This window comes from Rhinolophus sinicus, chromosome 2 (genome assembly GCF_057876585.1).
Source record: "Rhinolophus sinicus isolate RSI-liver-muscle chromosome 2, RSI-T2T, whole genome shotgun sequence".
Taxonomy (NCBI): Eukaryota; Metazoa; Chordata; class Mammalia; order Chiroptera; family Rhinolophidae; genus Rhinolophus; species Rhinolophus sinicus.
Genome location: NC_142502.1, coordinates 75,791,340 through 75,809,784, shown reverse-complemented (window position 1 = coordinate 75,809,784; position 18,445 = coordinate 75,791,340). Strand labels below are relative to the sequence as shown.

At 35.0% G+C, this 18,445-nt stretch overlaps 1 protein-coding gene across 1 annotated transcript in view; it reads right to left on the bottom strand.

Annotated features, from left to right (window-relative positions):
- COL9A1 (collagen type IX alpha 1 chain) overlaps positions 1-18,445 on the bottom strand; it is a 90,784-nt gene that overhangs the window by 49,094 nt on the left and 23,245 nt on the right. Inside the window, exons 10-17 of the mRNA XM_088795633.1 lie at positions 14,070-14,123; positions 13,768-13,803; positions 11,846-11,869; positions 11,432-11,485; positions 10,043-10,096; positions 9,338-9,370; positions 8,552-8,608; positions 7,043-7,096 (exon numbers count right to left, since the gene is read on the bottom strand). Of these exons, the coding sequence (XP_088651759.1) occupies positions 7,043-7,096; positions 8,552-8,608; positions 9,338-9,370; positions 10,043-10,096; positions 11,432-11,485; positions 11,846-11,869; positions 13,768-13,803; positions 14,070-14,123 (366 nt within the window). The remainder of the gene's footprint in view (positions 1-7,042; positions 7,097-8,551; positions 8,609-9,337; positions 9,371-10,042; positions 10,097-11,431; positions 11,486-11,845; positions 11,870-13,767; positions 13,804-14,069; positions 14,124-18,445) is intronic.

Here is an 18,445-nt window from a genome sequence, read left to right as displayed (position 1 = left end):
ATTTCTTACATAGAAATCTTTAATTATCATTAATTTATTTGATGTAAAATATAAATATACCTTTTTCTTTTTTCCTTGTAATGGCCACTGGCTCCATTATCACTAATTAAACAGTAGACTCTCTACACACGAGTTAGATAATTCATCTTTAACATATCCTAAATTGTTATATATACTTGTTTCTAAACTTCCTATTGTGCTGTACTGTTCTGTTGTATGTTACCAATACCACAACTTTTAAAAAGATTTTTATTAAAAATATAGGTAGCATGCAATATTATATTAGTTTCAGATGTACACAATAGTTATTCAACATTTAGATACCTAAAGAAGTGATCACCACGATAAGTCCAGCAACCATCTGACACTGTACCACACAATCACAATATTATTGACTATATTTCCTATGCTGTACATTACATCCCCATGAATTATTTGTTTTACACCAGGAAATTTGGACCATTTATTGCCCTTCACCTTTTCCCCCCTTTTTAATTTTTCAGTTACAGTTGACATTCAGTATTATTTTATATTAATTTCAGACATATAGCATATGGTTAGATATATATATAATTTAAGAAGTGATCCCCCTTTCTAAGCTAGTACCCACCTGGCACTATGCATAGTTATTACCGTATCTTTGACTATATTCCCTATGCTTTACTTTACATCTCCATGATTATTTGTAACTACCAATTTGTACTTCTTAATACCTTCACCTTTTCACCCTGCCACCACCCCCTTCCCAACTATCACCCCAATAGATCTAGTACCCATCTGACACCATCCATAGTTATTACAATATTATTGACTATAATCCTTATGCTATTCCCTACATCCCCATGACTACTTTGTATCAACCAATTTGTACTTTATCCCTTACCCTTTTTCACCCACCCACAACCCTCTTCTCATCTGACAACCAACAAAATTTCTCTGTATCTATGAATCTGTTTGTGATTTGTTTGTTTATTTTGTTTTTTAGATTCCACATATAAGCGAAATCACATTGCATCTGTCTTTCTCTGGCACTTCACTCAGCACAATTACCTCCAGCCCTATCCATTGTCACTGCAGATGGGAAGAACCCATTCCCTCCATTGGCCAAGCAATATTCCATTGTATACATGTACCACCTCCTCTTTATCTATTCTTCTATCAATGAACACCCAGGCTGCCTCCACATGTTGGGCATTGTAAATAATGCTACAACGAATATAAGGATGCACAGGTCCCACAAAGTAGTGTTTGGGTTTCTTTGGATAAATACCAGGAAGTGGGATTACTGGGTCCTTCTTGCCTCTTTTTAAAACCTTTGTTTTAAAGTCTGTTTTGTTTGGTTTAAATATTCCTATCCCAGCTTATTTTGTTTGTTTCCATTTTCATGAAATAACTTTTTCCATTCCTTTACTTTGTGTGTGTCTTTCAATCTGAAGTGAGTCTCTTATAGGCAACATAGTAAGGGTTTTGTTTTCTTATGCATTCTGCTACCCCATGTTTCTGATTGGAGAATTTAATCCACTTACATTGAAAGCTATTGTTGATAGATATTATTCATATTTGTTTATCTTTTTCCCCATGTTAAAGAAGTGCCTCTAACATTCCTCATAATACTGGTTTGGTGGTGAAAATTCCTTTAGCTTTTTCTTATCTGGGAAGCTCTTTGTCTGTCCTTTAATTTTAAATGATAGCCTTGCTGGGCAGAGTACCCTTGATTGTAGGTCCTTGCTTTTTGTCACTTTGAATACTTTGTGCCAATCACTCTGACCAGCAAAGTTTCTGTTGAGAAATCAGCTGACAGTCTTATGGGAGCTTCCTTGTAGGTAACTAACTGCTTTTCTCTTAGTTTTTAGAATTTTCTCCTGCTTTAACCTTTGCCATTTTAATTATAATGCATCTTAGTGTTGGCTTATTTGGGTTCATTTTTGGGGGGACTCTCTGTACTTCCTGGACTTGTATGTCTATTTCCTTCACCAGGTTAGGAAAGTTTTTAGTCATTATTTATCAAATGGGTTCTGAATCCCTTGCTTTCTCTTTTCTCCTTCTGGGACCCCTATGATGTGAATGTTGTTATGCTTGATGTTGTCCCCGAGGTCTCTTAAACTCTCTTCTTTTATTGGGGGGAGGGTAGTTTCTGTTTTCTTTTTGCTGTGTTTTCTGCTACTTTGTCTTCCAAATTGCTGATTCAGTGTTCTGCTTCATCTAGTCTGCTAGTGATTCCTTCTAGTGCAGTTTTCATTTCAGTTATTGTATTCTTCACTTCCGACTAGTTCTTTTTTGTGGTTTCTATTTCCATTGTTATGCTTGTTATCTCTTTGTTGAAGTTCTCACTAAGTTCCTTGAGCATCCTCATAACCATCGTTTTGAACTTTGTCTCTGGTAGGATGCTTGCCTCCATTTCGTTTGGTTCTTTTTCTGGAGTTTTTTCCTGTTCTTTCATTTAAGATGTATTTCTTTGTTTCCTCATTTTGGCTGCCTCTCTGTGTTTGTTTCTATGTATTTAGTAGGGCTGCAATGTCTCCCAATCTTGCCAGGTGGCCTTATGTAGTAGGTGACCTGTGGGGCACAGTGGCACAGTTTCCCCGGTCACCTCACCAGATGCTCCAGGAGCGTCTCTTGTGTGGGTTGTGGGTGCCTTCCTGTTGAGCCTTGATTGCTGTTGGCATGTCATATGTGGTGTTGATCTTCAGGCTGACTAGCTGTGAGGTTTGGCCACGTCCACATTTTATGGGCCACTCTATGGGGGGTTATCTCATGGAACACGATTTGCCCCAGCAGGCTCTGGTGCCTGTTGAGACCACCCTTTATGGGGCTAATTGGGTGGTGCTCTGCTAATTGGTGGTCTGAAACCAATCTCCAGGTATGTTGGTTCTGGGGCCTCTCTGGGAGGGGCTCTGGTGTAAGTCCAGGTCAGCCATTACCTGTGCCTAGCCGGGAAGTACCTAGTAGGAGCTACAAAACAATCCACAGTTGGTCACTGCCTATGCTGTACCTAGAGGTGCATGGGAAAGGTCACGCTGCAAACTGAGGACAGCTGCCACCAGTACCCAGTCTAGGGTAGTTCCACAAAAATCCAGGACACTCCAGAAAGGTTCAGCCACTGATAAAGCCTCCAGAAGTAAGGAATTGACTGTGGCTGGGTCTCAGTGAGTCAGCAGGATGGAGCAGCTCACCAGACCAATAAGATTCTGATTTGGCCTGTGGGGATGGGCTCAACACAGGAAAGATGGTGTCCACCTGTGACTGCACAGGAGGAGGGCACCACACAGGGCCCCCGTCCAGTCTTCGCCCTGAATTTACACACCTCAGTCTCTCACCATATGTCTCCTATGCCCCCTGAGTCACCGTACCTCCGCAGGAGCCCAGGGTGTGTGCCTTCACGGTCCCTTTATGAGGATGCCCAGGTTTCCAACAGCCTTCCATCCCACCTGAATGGTCGGAATCCCCACTGTTTTTTACAGCCAGAAGGTGGGGGGGCTCCTCTTCCCTGCACCAGTATTCCAAACTGGGGAGCCTGGTGTGGGGGGCTGGGGTCCCCTGTTCCTTCATGGGAAAACTCTGTGGCCAAGATATTTCTCCTGATTTTCAACTGCCACACGTGGGTGTGGGAGCAGCTTGTTTCTCATCTCTGCCCCTCCTACCAGTCTCTACATGGCTTCTTTATATTCTTAATTATAAAACTTCTGTTCAGCTAGACTTCAGATGGTTTTCCAGGTTGACTGTTTTACAATTTAGTTGTAATTTTGATGTGTTCTTGGGATGAGGCAAGCATAGCATTTATCTACTCCACCATTTTGGATCACCTTCCCAATACCACAACGTTTTAATTATTGCAATTTTATAATATATTATTCTCAGGTAGAATTCCTTTACCTTTATTTTCATTTATAGTTACTCTTATTTTTCAGTTTTCCTAAGTGTTTTCTAGATGAACTTGAGAATTGTTGGATAGATCGTCACAAAAATACTACTTGCTTTGTATCAGGACTACATTAAATTAATAGATTAATATGTAGAGAATTAGAATCTCTACAATATTGAGTCTTTCTATCTTGTAATTCAGTTTACCTTCCTATTGAATCAATTTTTTTCTTTCTATTATATCAGTAAAGTTTTGTTCTTTTCTTCATATTAGTCTTAAATATTTCTTAAATTTGTTCCAAAGTATTTTGACTATTTCATAACTATTGCCAATGGAATATATTTCCATTATTTTCTAACTAATTATTGTTTTGACTTTTTCATATTAATTCTATAACCTCTCATGCACTTTTAAATGTTAATATATTCCATAAGGAAATCCAACTGCTGCTTCTTACAGAAAGATTATTTTATTAACTCTGAAAGAGAAGTTATTTTCTCTCTGACAAGTTTTACTTTTTACAATAGATATACTTCCCTGCATTTCTGTGATAATAGATATCTATCTTAAATTGTGAAATTAATCATGAGAAAAACTCTTTATTTTTAATATTATGTAAATAAAATCACAGAAGATCCATTTCTATTGCTTAGTACATGCTTTGATTCATGATATTCTTGCCACAGACTATACCTTATTTTTGGAGATTTTCATACACACACACACACACACACACACACACACACTCAAACACACACAGAGATACATAAAATTTAACAGCAGTACTAATATAGAGCACTTGAGCATATGATGCAAAGAACTAGGTCATACCTAAGTCATTTATACTTGATCTTTGTATTAATTATAAAATCTTACATACTGGTTTTAGTCTCATAATTATGTTCAGATTATTTTCTATAAGAACATAGGATTGACAGTGGGCAGAGGCAGTCCCAGTGGGAAAGCCTGTAAATTAGTTAGCTCATAGCAAATAATCAACAGATGTGTATAATAAAATACTACTTATATTTCTCTACCTACCTACAAAAACAATAGTGATTGATATGTCCACTCTAAGTGTTCATTTGCAGGCTTTGGATATTTTCTCATAGTTTTTATAAACCTTTGAGTAATGTAGTTGATTTAAATATTTCACCAGCAGATGAATAGCACACAACTAATCAATAATCACAAACTTAAGTGACAAATTTAGAAGTAGTAATTTATTATCATTTTACTGAAATATTTTGACTACTTATTCCTATATTCATAAACGATTTTAAAAATCTTTTTAAAATAATTTATTGAGTAAATTCAAAGCAGAATTGTGAACCTAAGTGCAAACTTCAGACCGCTACTCTTAAGTCTTCATCATTCTGCTTTCAGTTTCACAGTTCAGTTCATCTATTAGCCCTTTCAAAGTTAATTATTCAATGAGCTATTGTCATACTCTTTTCATATGTCAATTTTTAAAAACACCATTGCAAGTTTTAAGTGACACAAACATGCAAAATAAATTAAAAGAATTTTCAACAATTTCAAATGAAAATTGTGGCCAATTATCTCACACACCAAAACAATTTGCAGGTTCCTCATTGAAGACCAAACCAAATTTGAGAGTCCAGCTAATTAACTTGTATAGGTATCATAACTACTGGTTTCCTGGGGAGAATGGAGAGATACTCTGATTGACAGCTCTATCCCCAAATCCCATGGGATGGGGGAGTAGAAGTTCCCCAGATAAAAGGAGTCATCAAAAGAAGAAGGAAAGGATGCATAGCATAAAAATAACAGAAGTCTGTATCTGCTTTACCATGGGTATTACCTCACAAATATCTTTTAGTGTAATTTAATATTCTTACACACTTATTTTTATGGTTAAATAATATCCTATTATATGGATATACCATATTTAATTTAGTCAGTAACCTGTAATTGGACATATATGTATATATGTATATATATATATTTTTTTTTTTTTGCACCCCTAGTACTTAAACAGTAGCGCATAAAAGGTACTTAATAAATATTTGTTGAATTTTTCAAATTATGAATTTTAAGATTCAGCAGAAGAATGGGCATGCAGAAATATTTCCAAAGTACTCAATTTTTTTTCTGTTTTCTCCAATTACAACTGAAGAACCCAGCTGTTATATTCCAGATAAATAAAATGCCTTAATTATTCAGAACCTAACTAATAAAAAAAAAAAACCTTCTAAAATAAATGTTCCAACTGTAATAAGGTACAGAAAATTGGCTTATTTATCCTGATTACCTGAGGTTGTTCAGCAGTCTGATTTTTACTAAGGAGTTCAAGTATATTAATGCTTGAATATATTAATAAATTGCCTCTCCAGCTCTAAACATCCAAAGAAAAAGACTAATCTTCTGCCACTACTCAATAAAGGTACAGAAAAACATAGTCAACAAAGTCCAGAGGACCTGCATTAATAAGAACAGTTTGATCTTGGAAAATATAGAAGTAACAGAGACAAAAATTATACTATACAGGAAGTCAAATTCTTAGACACTTAAATAAGATTTATACTAGTGGATGAAAAAGGAAAAGTAAGCCACTTTGTTTTAAATTTCAGCCTTGGTTTTTCCACAGGGCATGCCAGCCCCAATGCAGCCTGTGCTATGGATTCCATGTTTGTATCCAGACAATAGCATAACTCCTATTGCTAACTTCCAGATTAGTCAAAATCTAAGTTATATTGAAATAAGATCAGAAATCGCTAAATTATTTCAGAACTTAATACCAGAAGCTATCAGCCAGTTACCAACTTCTCTGTTTGCTAGTCTCAGCAACACTTGTCATACAATTTTATAGTTGTCATAAAATTTTGTGTAGTGCCATGAAAACGCTAGCTGAATAACATTTGATTGTCAAAAACATCAAGGAAAAAAGCTGAATGTGATTGATTTGAAAAGGAAAGCAAAAGGTAGCAATACAGAAAAAAAGGGAAATGTATGGTGCTTTCTTTGTTTTTTGTAATTGAACAACATTAGAATATTATGCTTAGCCAGACTATTGATGCATCTACAGAGAATTTTTCAATCATCATTTGAAAAGGGAGGGTAAAATATCATGCTATATTATTCCTTATAATTCCTTACAGTAAAAATGATCACTACCTCCTAATCACAATATACCCACTAAATACTCATTTTCCTTACCTTGTGACCTTGTCTTCCAGGTTCACCAATTTCTCCTTTAGGCCCTTTATGACCCTAATAAATGCAAAAATAAATAAATAAATAAATAGACAAATAAATAAAAAACAGTTGTATTGGGTTTGACACAGAAAGTGGTCAGAAGATTCCGAAAGTGATCTTGCTGCCCCAAATCTGTGTCAATGTGCTGCTAAGGAAAAGGTTATGTGACTACCCTAAGTGACCTTAATAACGCCATGTGTGTTACATTACTGCTATATATGGTAAATATCAGTTTTAGTTCATAGAAAAACACTGTTCTAGAATAGCAAAAGCTCCATTACCTGGTTTAGCAACATGATGCACTGCCTACTGGTCCCTAGATCCCTCCATCCCAAACTTCCTCTCACAGTTGGGTTAAGAGCTTTAAGTCTCTTCCAATAACTTATTTTCTGGAGGTGACATCCCTGACCCAACTCAACTGGCTATCCCCTGCTCTCTGGAGCTCTCTGAAGGGCTCTGAAAACCCTTCTGCCCTCTCTATACCCACCTCCTTCCTGGAGGTGGAAGAAGGGACTTATGCAGATGTACAGCTTTCTGCCTCTTCTTGTACACAATCTTAAGTGCAAACAGAAATCTCTAAAGAGCAGTCAGTGAAGGCTGCATAGCATGAGAAAATATCCCTATCTTTTCTTGTCAGTATACCTGTTCTAAGCGTATGTGTGCTTTGGACAATAACATGTGGCAAATATGAAATGAACATTCCAAAATCAAGTCTATCAGAGCTTTCACTCTCAGAGCCTCTCTTGTTCCAAGAGTGAAAATCTTTGTGAAAAACAAGACACCAATCCAGGCCCAAATCTTCTGCAGTTGTGGGAATCCACTAAACTAAACTGAGAGAAAACCATAATTGGAAAACCAGTGCCTTGGGGCTTTTTAGATCACAGCAGAACTCCATTGGTCTGGAATTTTTCAAAATCACTTTAGATTCATAGACTAGAGAGAGAAAGCCATTTAACTTCAGCATATGGTATTTATTTTTTCATTTTTATGGGAAATTTAAAGTAATTATGTCAGAGTGAGAGAAAAAAATGTTTTTGGAAAGTCGTTTTTCTTCCCTATTTTACACAGTTTCTCCATTAAAAAACAAAAACAAAAAAAAACACTAGGACAGGTTCAAATACAGTACGTGCACAACCCCCCCGCCCCCTTCATAGGAAGCAAACATCCGAACTTTAATTTGGTGACTAAAGTCTCTCAATCCAATATATTTTATTGGTATTTCTTTCCTGAACAACAAAAGTACTGTGTAAGCAAACATTTGTGTCTCAGTAGGAAGACCTGTCAGGGGCACCAGCAGGAATTTCTAGGACAGATAAGGACCACAGACTAAGCCACAGAATAAGCCAATACAGACTTGCCTAATCCATCAAGTGGGGTCTCTGCACCAGGAAGGCTAATGCATAAAGAAAAGGTTCTGTGTTTTCTACAGATAACACTCTTGAAAATAAAATTCTGAAATTATTCTCTTACCCTCAAGCCTGGTATGCCTGGATATCCTGAGCGACCTGGTGGACAGGCATTGGGACACTGCCAAAGACCAAGAGAGACAGAAAGTGCATAAACTAAGGTCTCCACTTTATGACAAAATGGTATTTTTTGGGGGGGGGGGATTCCAGCTATAGCACCCCAATGCAATTATATTCATTCAATAACCGAGAACAACCCTTTCCTTTTTTTATTTCATTTTAAATAGAAAATACAGAATATAAAAAACCCTTTCCCCACATAGCCACCATCCAGATTTAAGAAATGTTATTATTTTGCCATAGTTATTTTAGATGTAATTTATTAAAGAAATAAAACATTTCCAGATAACCCATTATACCACGACCTGGTCCTTTCCCCTTACCTCCCTTCCAGGGACTAACTCTACCCTGAGGTTCACATTGCCTCATCAAATGGGCCAAAATGGCATTTAGTGCAGTTTACCAACATCATTTGACTATTAGTCTAGAAGTAAAACAAGTCTCAGAGTGAATTATTTTATTTTTACTTTTTAAAATTGGGGGGCTCTGGTAGAAAAACATGCCCTTGTCATAAACTAAAATGATTATGGAAAAACAAAGATATTTCTATAATGAAAAACAGAGTCTGAATGTATATAAGCTACAAGTTTACTAGTTTGCTCTGCAATCTGAGTAAAGTAAAAGACAAATATACAACATCTTCCAGCAACATAATTTTAAAGAAAATTTTTCTGAATATTACGTGGTCTTTGACTTAAAACTGTATTTTGTTCAAAGGAACGCATCTTACCAATGGATCTCCATCCTGAAAGCCAATTGTTCCCTAAAGTAAGAAAATATTAAAGTTAAGAAGAATATCGCTAAATATTTAATTCAAATCGTCTTATAATAGAATGTTCATTGGGAAAAAATATAAATGTACTTGTTCAATAAAGTATAAGGTACAAAGAGCCACATATAATATGCTAATATTCTTAAAGCTTGGCTCATGGCTGTGTTTCTTTTAGAGAACCCTGAATTGCAGTAGATTCTGTCAGGGGATTGAAGGGAGATGAAATGAGAGACAGAACAGAAAATATGGGGAACTCTGAATCATAAATTCAAAATATAAATTATCTCCTACTTAAACTCCTATTTTTTTAAATTGCTTACTATGTAAATCCTTTGTAAAAACTAGTTCATTTGAAAATGTTCCTTTCATACATCCAAATTTTAAGCATTTGAGAAATCATAAGCATCAAAAGACAAAATAATGAGTAGCCATTCCCCATGAAAACCACCTTTTAAGTTATTGTGATTCCTCTACTTTTCTGGCCTAAAAAGACCCATGCTCTGAATGGGTGCAAAAAAAAAAAAGGTGGCTATTTTAGAATTTTAGGATGAATCAATTAACAGATATTTCCTTTTTTTTTTTTTTTTTTTTTTTTTTTGGTTCTTGCATTTCTTTAACCCTGACTCTCCGGACACAGAGAAATTCAAGCTGCAAATAACTTACACTGGGTCCCGGGGGGCCAGGAGGGCCAGGTGGTCCTCTTCTCCCAGGGTCACCCTAAATTATTTGAAAATTGTGACACATTGGTTATAAACACGTCAAAACACAGTGCACAAAACTGGTGAGAGGGACTTTAATGGTAAGTGGGACTTTTTCAAGGCATTCCCCTATATTAGAATGATATTACTAGAAATCCTTACAGAGCTCAACCATGCATAGACTTGCCACCAAAATCAATGAGTGGCCCATAATCTAATTAGCTCCACAAAACCAGAAGAATAAAGGGGTTCCAGTCTCACCAAACTAATAAAACAAGGCAGAGAGAGACTTGTGGGGAAAAACTAAGCCAATTCTCTATGGAATGATAACTTTGTCTATCCTAAAAACAAACCAGAAACATGACATATTTTTCTAGTTGATTTACAGAGGAGCTGAACAGTCAATACTGCTAATGCCATTCCCCTATTGGTAGCAAAAGAAGGCTTACACGGAGCCTGAAGCTGTGAAATGGAAGGTTAACCTCTGCAATGCCAGACTCTCCGTTGTTCTAGTCCCCACAAGCTATCACTTGGTCTGTCACTGCAGTCTCTTGCAAATGGACAAAAGATCAAAGATGGCTAAATTCAAGTAAGCCACTCAATTGAAAACGGATTCCAATTAGTCTTAATATCCAGAGCTTACTCCTGGCATGTGTTTTCCTTCTTAATGTTTTACCATAAGAAGTCAAAAGCATCTTAGGTTTAATTTAACTTTACAATCATTTCATATTCATTCATTTGTTCAGTAAATAAATTTGTCAAACAGTAAGCATATATAGGAAGCAACAACGGTATATAATACGTGGCTCCTATTCTCAATGAATTTATAATTATCTGTCTTTCACATAACATCACTACTTCAACATTTTTGAAATATTTATTGAATATTAACATCAAGCACTTATTATCAGCAGTTCCTTCTATAAAGTTCAGCTCTTTATTGCCTAAAGTTAAATTCTGTTGGTTCAATTATAATGATCCTAACATAAATATATTTATAAATGATTTAGACTATTCACTTTTCATTTCATGCATAGAGTCTAACACAAAAGTCACTGGACCCCAATCCTGGCTGAGTCTGTATAATGGAGGTGACACTTCATGACTTGATCAGTAATTCTGGAAGTTGGGAAGAAAATTTTAGCTGAAAACTTTGGGAAAAATTAAAATCACTCTACAAAAACAAGGTAGCATTATTATCCCTGGTGCCCATCAATATTATGAACTAAAATAACATTCATAGGCCATTTTTTGGATTTGCAGGGGAAAACATACAGTTAGGGCAATTTGCCTTCCCTAATAACATTGTCTTTTAAATCAGCAAATGTCTACCAAAAGATGCTGTGATACTCACAATTGGTCCAACACGGCCAAGCTCTCCAGGGAGACCTGCCGACCCAGGAGGACCCTGAAGTCAACACATTAAAGGGATATGGTGATTCATGAATGTTTTACAATCTTTCACAAATGATACCCAATATGATAAACAACTGACTTGAAATTATGTATCTGTGCTAGCTTTGGTTTCCAGTGAGACAATATCTCATTTGAACCAATTTTAATTTCTTAAAATAGACCAGAAATTTCTTACATTAATAAAATATTTTGTTTGGCACAATACAAGTGCTGTCTTAGGAGCCACCTAAGATCATTTGGTAGAACACTATAAACATCACTAGATAGAGTGTTAGTTGGAGAGAAAGCTTGGGATACGAGAACTAGGTCATTTTGTAGATTATGTAAAAATAAGCCAACAGATGACACTCACAGGAGGTCCAGGAATTCCACGGCCCTAAAAGATGAAAATAAAAATTATTATGGTATGTGATTTATATTTAGTATAAATACAGACACAGGCCTAACTCAATTCAAAATTAAAGTAAATAAGTATCTGATGCTCATCCTAAAACAAGCACTGGATAAACAAAAGCAAACAAGGCTCTCCCTCTACAGGAAGCAGAAGCTTGTGTCAGTTCCTCAAACATTCCTTTCATGTCTAAGCTAACCAGTAATATTTTTTCCAAACTTTTTTTTAAAGAAAATCAAAGTAAATAAGTCTTCCATGCTTGCCCTCAGAAAAACTTACCATCACTCACGAATAGGCATATCACAACCTGACAGTTTAAATAAAGAGTTTTTCATTTTTATAAGACACCTACACTAAAAGCAAAACAGTAACTGCTTGACAATTTATAACAAGATGTTTGGATGTTTCTCTAAACAAATACTCAGCACCGAGAGGCAGGGGAGGAAAAGGAGTCCGAAACATACCCTCTTTGCCAAGTAGGGCTATATTTCCAGACACCAAATCCAGTAGACATTAAAAATAAAATGGTGTCATTCCTGAAATGACCTATGATGGGATCCTAATTTAATATGCTGAATTTGATTTTAAAGCTAGTCATTCCATCTTTCTCCCCTTTATACTTTATATCTTTTTAGCAACACCAAACTCTGTATAATTAAGGATTGAAACCACATCACATTCATCCACCCAGCCTGAATTCCCAGCATAGGACCTAATATATAATAAACCCTAACTGTAGGCTTGTTGAACTTAATAAAACTGAACATCAACTGCCTACAATCCCTTATTCTCTCTCTTTTCTTTCAATGTTCAGTTTCCCCCTTGGAGTTCCTCATTACTCTTTTCTTACTTACATTGGTTTGAATAGCTTTTATTCACAGCTATATCTGACACAATTTTCATGTTAGCTATCATTCCAGACTTTCTTTTCTAAAATATTCATATGTGAAGCATCCAGTGGAATCAATGTATACCCTCTGATAATTATATTATTATTTCTAATTATATAGGCAGCCAAAACAAGCAATGATTTCACATAAATAATGTGTTTTAATGGTGAGACTTTTTCAAGGCATTCTTTGAAAAATTACTTGAACATTTTAATATGTGGATCAATTTTGGAAATAAGTGTTATGCTTGAAAATACCAAAGTCGTCAATGTTATTTCATTATCAGAGATTAGCAGTTTGAGAAATGTCACTGAGTTTTTTTAAAGGCATCTCTATAAGACGTTGAGCTCTGAGTTGAAAAATGTGAGAGAAAGGGCAGCAAGCTATTCACTTCTGAAAACAGGCTTTAATGGAAAAGTTGATAGTCACTGAAATACAGCAAAGAAAAGAGTACAACTAGAAAACAAGGAGGAAAAATACAGATTAATGAAAAAAAAAAGGGGGGGGGGGGAATGAAGAGCAAAATAGAAAGGAAAAGCAGCCTGAGAACCTAGTTCTCTTATACACAGAAATAACAAATCTGCCAGATTGTGCAATGTAGGAAAAGACTGGCCAGGGAACCAGGCAGGTGATAGTATCTGATGGGTGATATTTCATTAGGGATAAAACCAGTCGTGAAGAAAGTGGTATAATGCCATGGGCTAAACACTGAATACTTCAATTTGCTGTTGTTATGCAAGAAATGTTTTCTCTCAGTGGGGGTGGAAGGGGCGTTGTCTATTGGGAAATACCATCTGCAAACAGACATGTTTTTTTCATACTGTACATTCAAGTTTCTCTAAAATTTTTCTGCTCATAGAATGCTTGCACCAGATAAGTTATAAACTTCTTAGTGATATATATTATGTAGAAAACTTCATTTAGAATTTCACAAAGGCAGAATTTTACCCAAAGATAGGGTATTTTCAATTCTATCCCTTGACATTCACTTACTGGAAATCCACGAGATCCCGGCACACCAGGTTCTCCCTAAAAATAAAAATAGCTTTATTTAGAATAAAATTTAGCTTTTTTTTAGAATAAATAGGTAAATATGCAAACTGCATAAATATTCAAATCATTAAAAAACTCCACCTTCGTGTTTTTAATTTAAATCAACTAAAACACAATTTTAGTTGGACAGTGTATTTCAGCTACTTCACAACTAATCTGTTAGTTGATTTGCAAACACTATGACAAAAATATACTTCGTCATTTAATTAATACGAGTAATTAAAACCAGAGGAATAACTTACTTTTAGTCCTCTTGGTCCAACAGAGCCAGGGGATCCATCAGGTCCAGTTAATCCCTAACATATAAGATGTTAGAACTATTATAGCATCCTTAGGCAAACTACTAAGTGGGTAATTTCATTTTATGTATTAATTATGTACAAGATGGTTACCTATGTATGTTGGAAATATTTATAAATAGCTTTCTATACTCTTACTCAAAAGTAATGCTTAACATGTCATCAGTTACTTTCTATAAATTTTATCATATTCTTAACTTCCTGCTAACTGCATTGTTTATCACAAGGTTGGATAATATAGTATTTTTGACATTGCTTTGAAAAAATGCAATATAACAATTACAGTGTTCTAATAGCTAAATCTAATGGGACAACAGGTCATGGCTCTGCCATTTACTCATATTTATGAACCTCCTTTACTTCATTTATAAAATAAAAATACTATATTTCTCTCTGACTCTCTAATAATGTTTCGAGAGTTAATAAAATGTTTCTTCATGAGGAATTAAAAATAATCAATCTCATTATTGATTTACAGCCACCTAAAGCCCTCTAGCCATCTTCTACCAATGACAATTGCTTATCTAAGAACATTAACTTTTAAAGTTGAAACATTTGAGAGCATGCATGTTTTTACATTATCTTCCTTTGTAAAAATATCTATAATTAAGTATATATTTTCATGTGTGCCACTCCATATATAGAATTTAAGCCAGTTACTATAAAACATACTTATAGCAATCATATTTAATATTAAAGTGTATCTCTCAAACATTCTCATTTTTCCCTACCAGTTCTTATTTTATAATCATTTTCGATATAAAATAGATATTAAAGCTGATAATACTATGTCAATACCTGGATTTCCATTTTGGTGAAGAGGCATTTTTATATTTTTAATTTTTTATTTACTCTGACACTTTTAGATGTTTTCATTTATAAGGTAATATTGAAATTATACCTTGCTAAAGATAAACATGTTTATGTGTATCTTTATATATGTACATATACATATATGCATGCATATGTAAATATTTCATAAAACCTATCTATTATCAAGATTTTGGAAAAGACTCAAATGATATTAATCGAGGGAGGGATTCCTTGAAAATATAAAAACCCTATTTAAAAGTGGATCACCAAAACCTATATTTTATCTGTCATAGTCTGCATAACTATCAATAAAATGCTTTCTTATAATTTGTATAGAAATCTAGTTCACTGGCCACCATATTTACATTTCTCTACATCAATTAATTTCTCTCATACCTCCACAGAATGAATCAAAGGAAGCAGAAAAAAAAAATGAGTTGAAAATGTTAATTACTGGAAATTTACCAAAAGTGAAAGTTATTAAAAACACACAAAAGAATTTTTGACAGACTGTCTTGATTTTCAATCAACCTAGTCTAATTACGACACTGTAATTTGGGAGTAAGCCCCAACATCTTAGATGCTGAACACCCATAGTAATGAAACATTCGCTTTTGCATTTCAGCAAACAAACTATACATCCAGGAGCACTCTCTGGAAGCACATCTGGCACATAGATTTTGTAAACCTCAGGGCATGTTTGACTAATGGAATCTCAAATACCCACTTCATGGGGATTATGTCCTCCAAGACCAATCCTGGTCAATTCCCACACACGCAGCCCACCCAACTATCTTCAATCTGTGACTGGAAACACTGACAAGAGTGGAGGACAGTAGCTACTATGTGTGGTAGAATTCCAGTGCCTAATATTAAAGCAGAACCAAGGAAATGATTGGATAACCTGGAGGCTGCTTTCAGGTCACTTTTTATTTAGTATTTTCCATAGGATATGATAAAGTATTTCTATCCCTAGGAAGGTCTTTGAATTAAATTGAAAATACATTCTGGTGTCAGATGTTACGATGAACTCTGTTATGCAATAGCTATGTAGATCAGTATAAACTCCATGAGGACAAGGACTGGACTGCATGTCCATTCAGTCTTTGCACATTGCTCCTAGCAACTAACACACACTCAATTCATGACTACTGAATAGTTTAGCCCGTCAGGTAGAGGGATATTACACTTGTCCGCTCCATATCACTTTTGGTTCAAATCCCAGCTCTGCCACTTAGCTGTGCAACCTTTGGCAAGTTGCTTAACTGTATAGTGCCTCAATTTCCTAATCTGTAAAATGGGTATTATAATAATAATAATATCGACCTCATGTGGCAATTTTGAAGATTAAATGGGATATTATACACAAAGTGCTTACGACAATGCCTGGCAGAGTGAGCCCTGAATAAATGTTAGCTATTATTATTATCATTGTTATTATATGGTCAGCTCTGTTCTAGCTGCTGTGAAGAGTTCACATGAAGTATAAGACATGTTCCCTTCTCTCTGGGAGCTTACAACCTCATTCAGAAAGGGTTCTGCAAATAAACAAACAAAAAAAATCTAGATATTAACCACAGGCACTGTACTTCATGGACCCCTCACATTTCTTCAATGCCTTACTATTTCCACTTACACTGACCTTTCAGAATGATTCTTTAATAACTCGCTACCCTAATTATTAATATATAACATCTGCCAGTGATAATAGTTGTATACGTTCAAAGGATGTTCTAACCTGTTTCCTATAAAAAGTGGCATGGTTTAACTATAATTCCTATTATAATTCTAATTCTTCTTCTTCCTATCTTAGACAGATGCTATAAGAACAAATAAAATACTGTTTTACAGAGCTTGCTGAGCATGTCACAGCAAATAGCGCCTATAAGAACGTCTATATTGATATTATTGATGATAATAATGCTGTTGTGCTTTGGGTACAAGGTTATAACCAAGTTCTGACTTGTCTAATTTTACATGTCTATAGGGAAAGAAGTTAAAGTCTTAGCAAGAAAGGAAAGCATATATCTATATCTATCTATCTATCTATCTATCTATCTATATATATGTACATATCTATCTATCTATCTATATATGTATATATATATATATATATATATATATATATATATATATATATCCCCACATTCACATTCACACACACAATTCCAATTTGCAATAATTCTTATTTATCAAAGAAATGAAAGAGGGAAATAGTACCGGTGGCAGAAAGAATTGCTTTCATATGAATGTTTATGAAGATAAAGTTCTATATGCGATGATATTGAAGCTGGCTGTGTTCTGAACTTTCATGCTGCTGTTTGGCAGGGAACACCAGCCCTCAGTATAATTTCCTTCCAACATTCCAATGACTCAGCTTGTGAGACTCAAGGCATAAGTCTACAAACATAGCTGCCGTGACTCTTTTACCTTTTCTGTTAAAAATCCACTTAACTTAGGATAATTACCTTTAAACCATGTTCCTTTCAGATTCTTCCAAACATCATCTGGTTAACCACTTGTTAACATTACCAAAAAATACAGCTTTGCAATGAACCAAAGAGCAGAAGACAAAGAGGTTGGAGGTTTAAGGTCCTACCACTACACTCACATTCACATTTCCAGAAAAGATTACCGAAGCTTTCTTAATTACTTAGCTCCCTTATTTCCAGGGATAAACAAACAGCAAACTCTGATTTAGTTACTAGTATCTCATTATTCTCGATGTCTATTCTTGATATAGGGTAAAAGATTGTTTAAAATGTCAAACTGATCCAAGGATGGAGTAAGAAAACTTTTCAGTTTAGAATCTTGTGAATCCCATTTAAAAATTTGGTGAATATGAGCATAGAAATATCTATAAATATTTACAAAATATCAATTATAAATTATTTTTATTATCCATTGAATTATCCATATCATTTTTCTTGGTTGGTAATTCAGATGGTAAAAATTCACTTTTATTCTTTTTTTCCCTATTTGCTCTGATTATTCATCTATTCAAGAACCTCATTTGTATCTGAATAGGGCAAAACTATATAGAAAGAGAGTGAATCTAAAAGTCCAGAAATCTGGTTTCCTTCACTATCTTAGCCACTGAATAACTCTGGGTCCCTAAGGAAACTGCTTGTCTTCATAATTATTCAGTTTCCTAATCTGTGGAGAATAATATTAGCCAAACCTGTTATCCAGGTTGTTGTAATGTTAAAGCAAATAATGTTTGCAAAGGTGCTTGAGAAAAAAGTTGTTCTACACAAATGCAAATTAGTATAGCTATTTTTTTGCTTAGTTTTAGGAAATGACTACAATATGGGCACATACATGGATTTGTTACTTTTTCTCTCCTTCCTTTCTCTTTTTCTTTTTGTCTTGTTTTCCTTCTCAATCCCCGGAGACAGAGTCAATGCTCTCATTAGTTTGTCCCTGAGGACTTTCCAGGGTCAAAGTTCTGTAAAAAGCCTTATTCTTTTAAATTTTTTAACTTTGGAAATCTGGTTTGTTCTGCA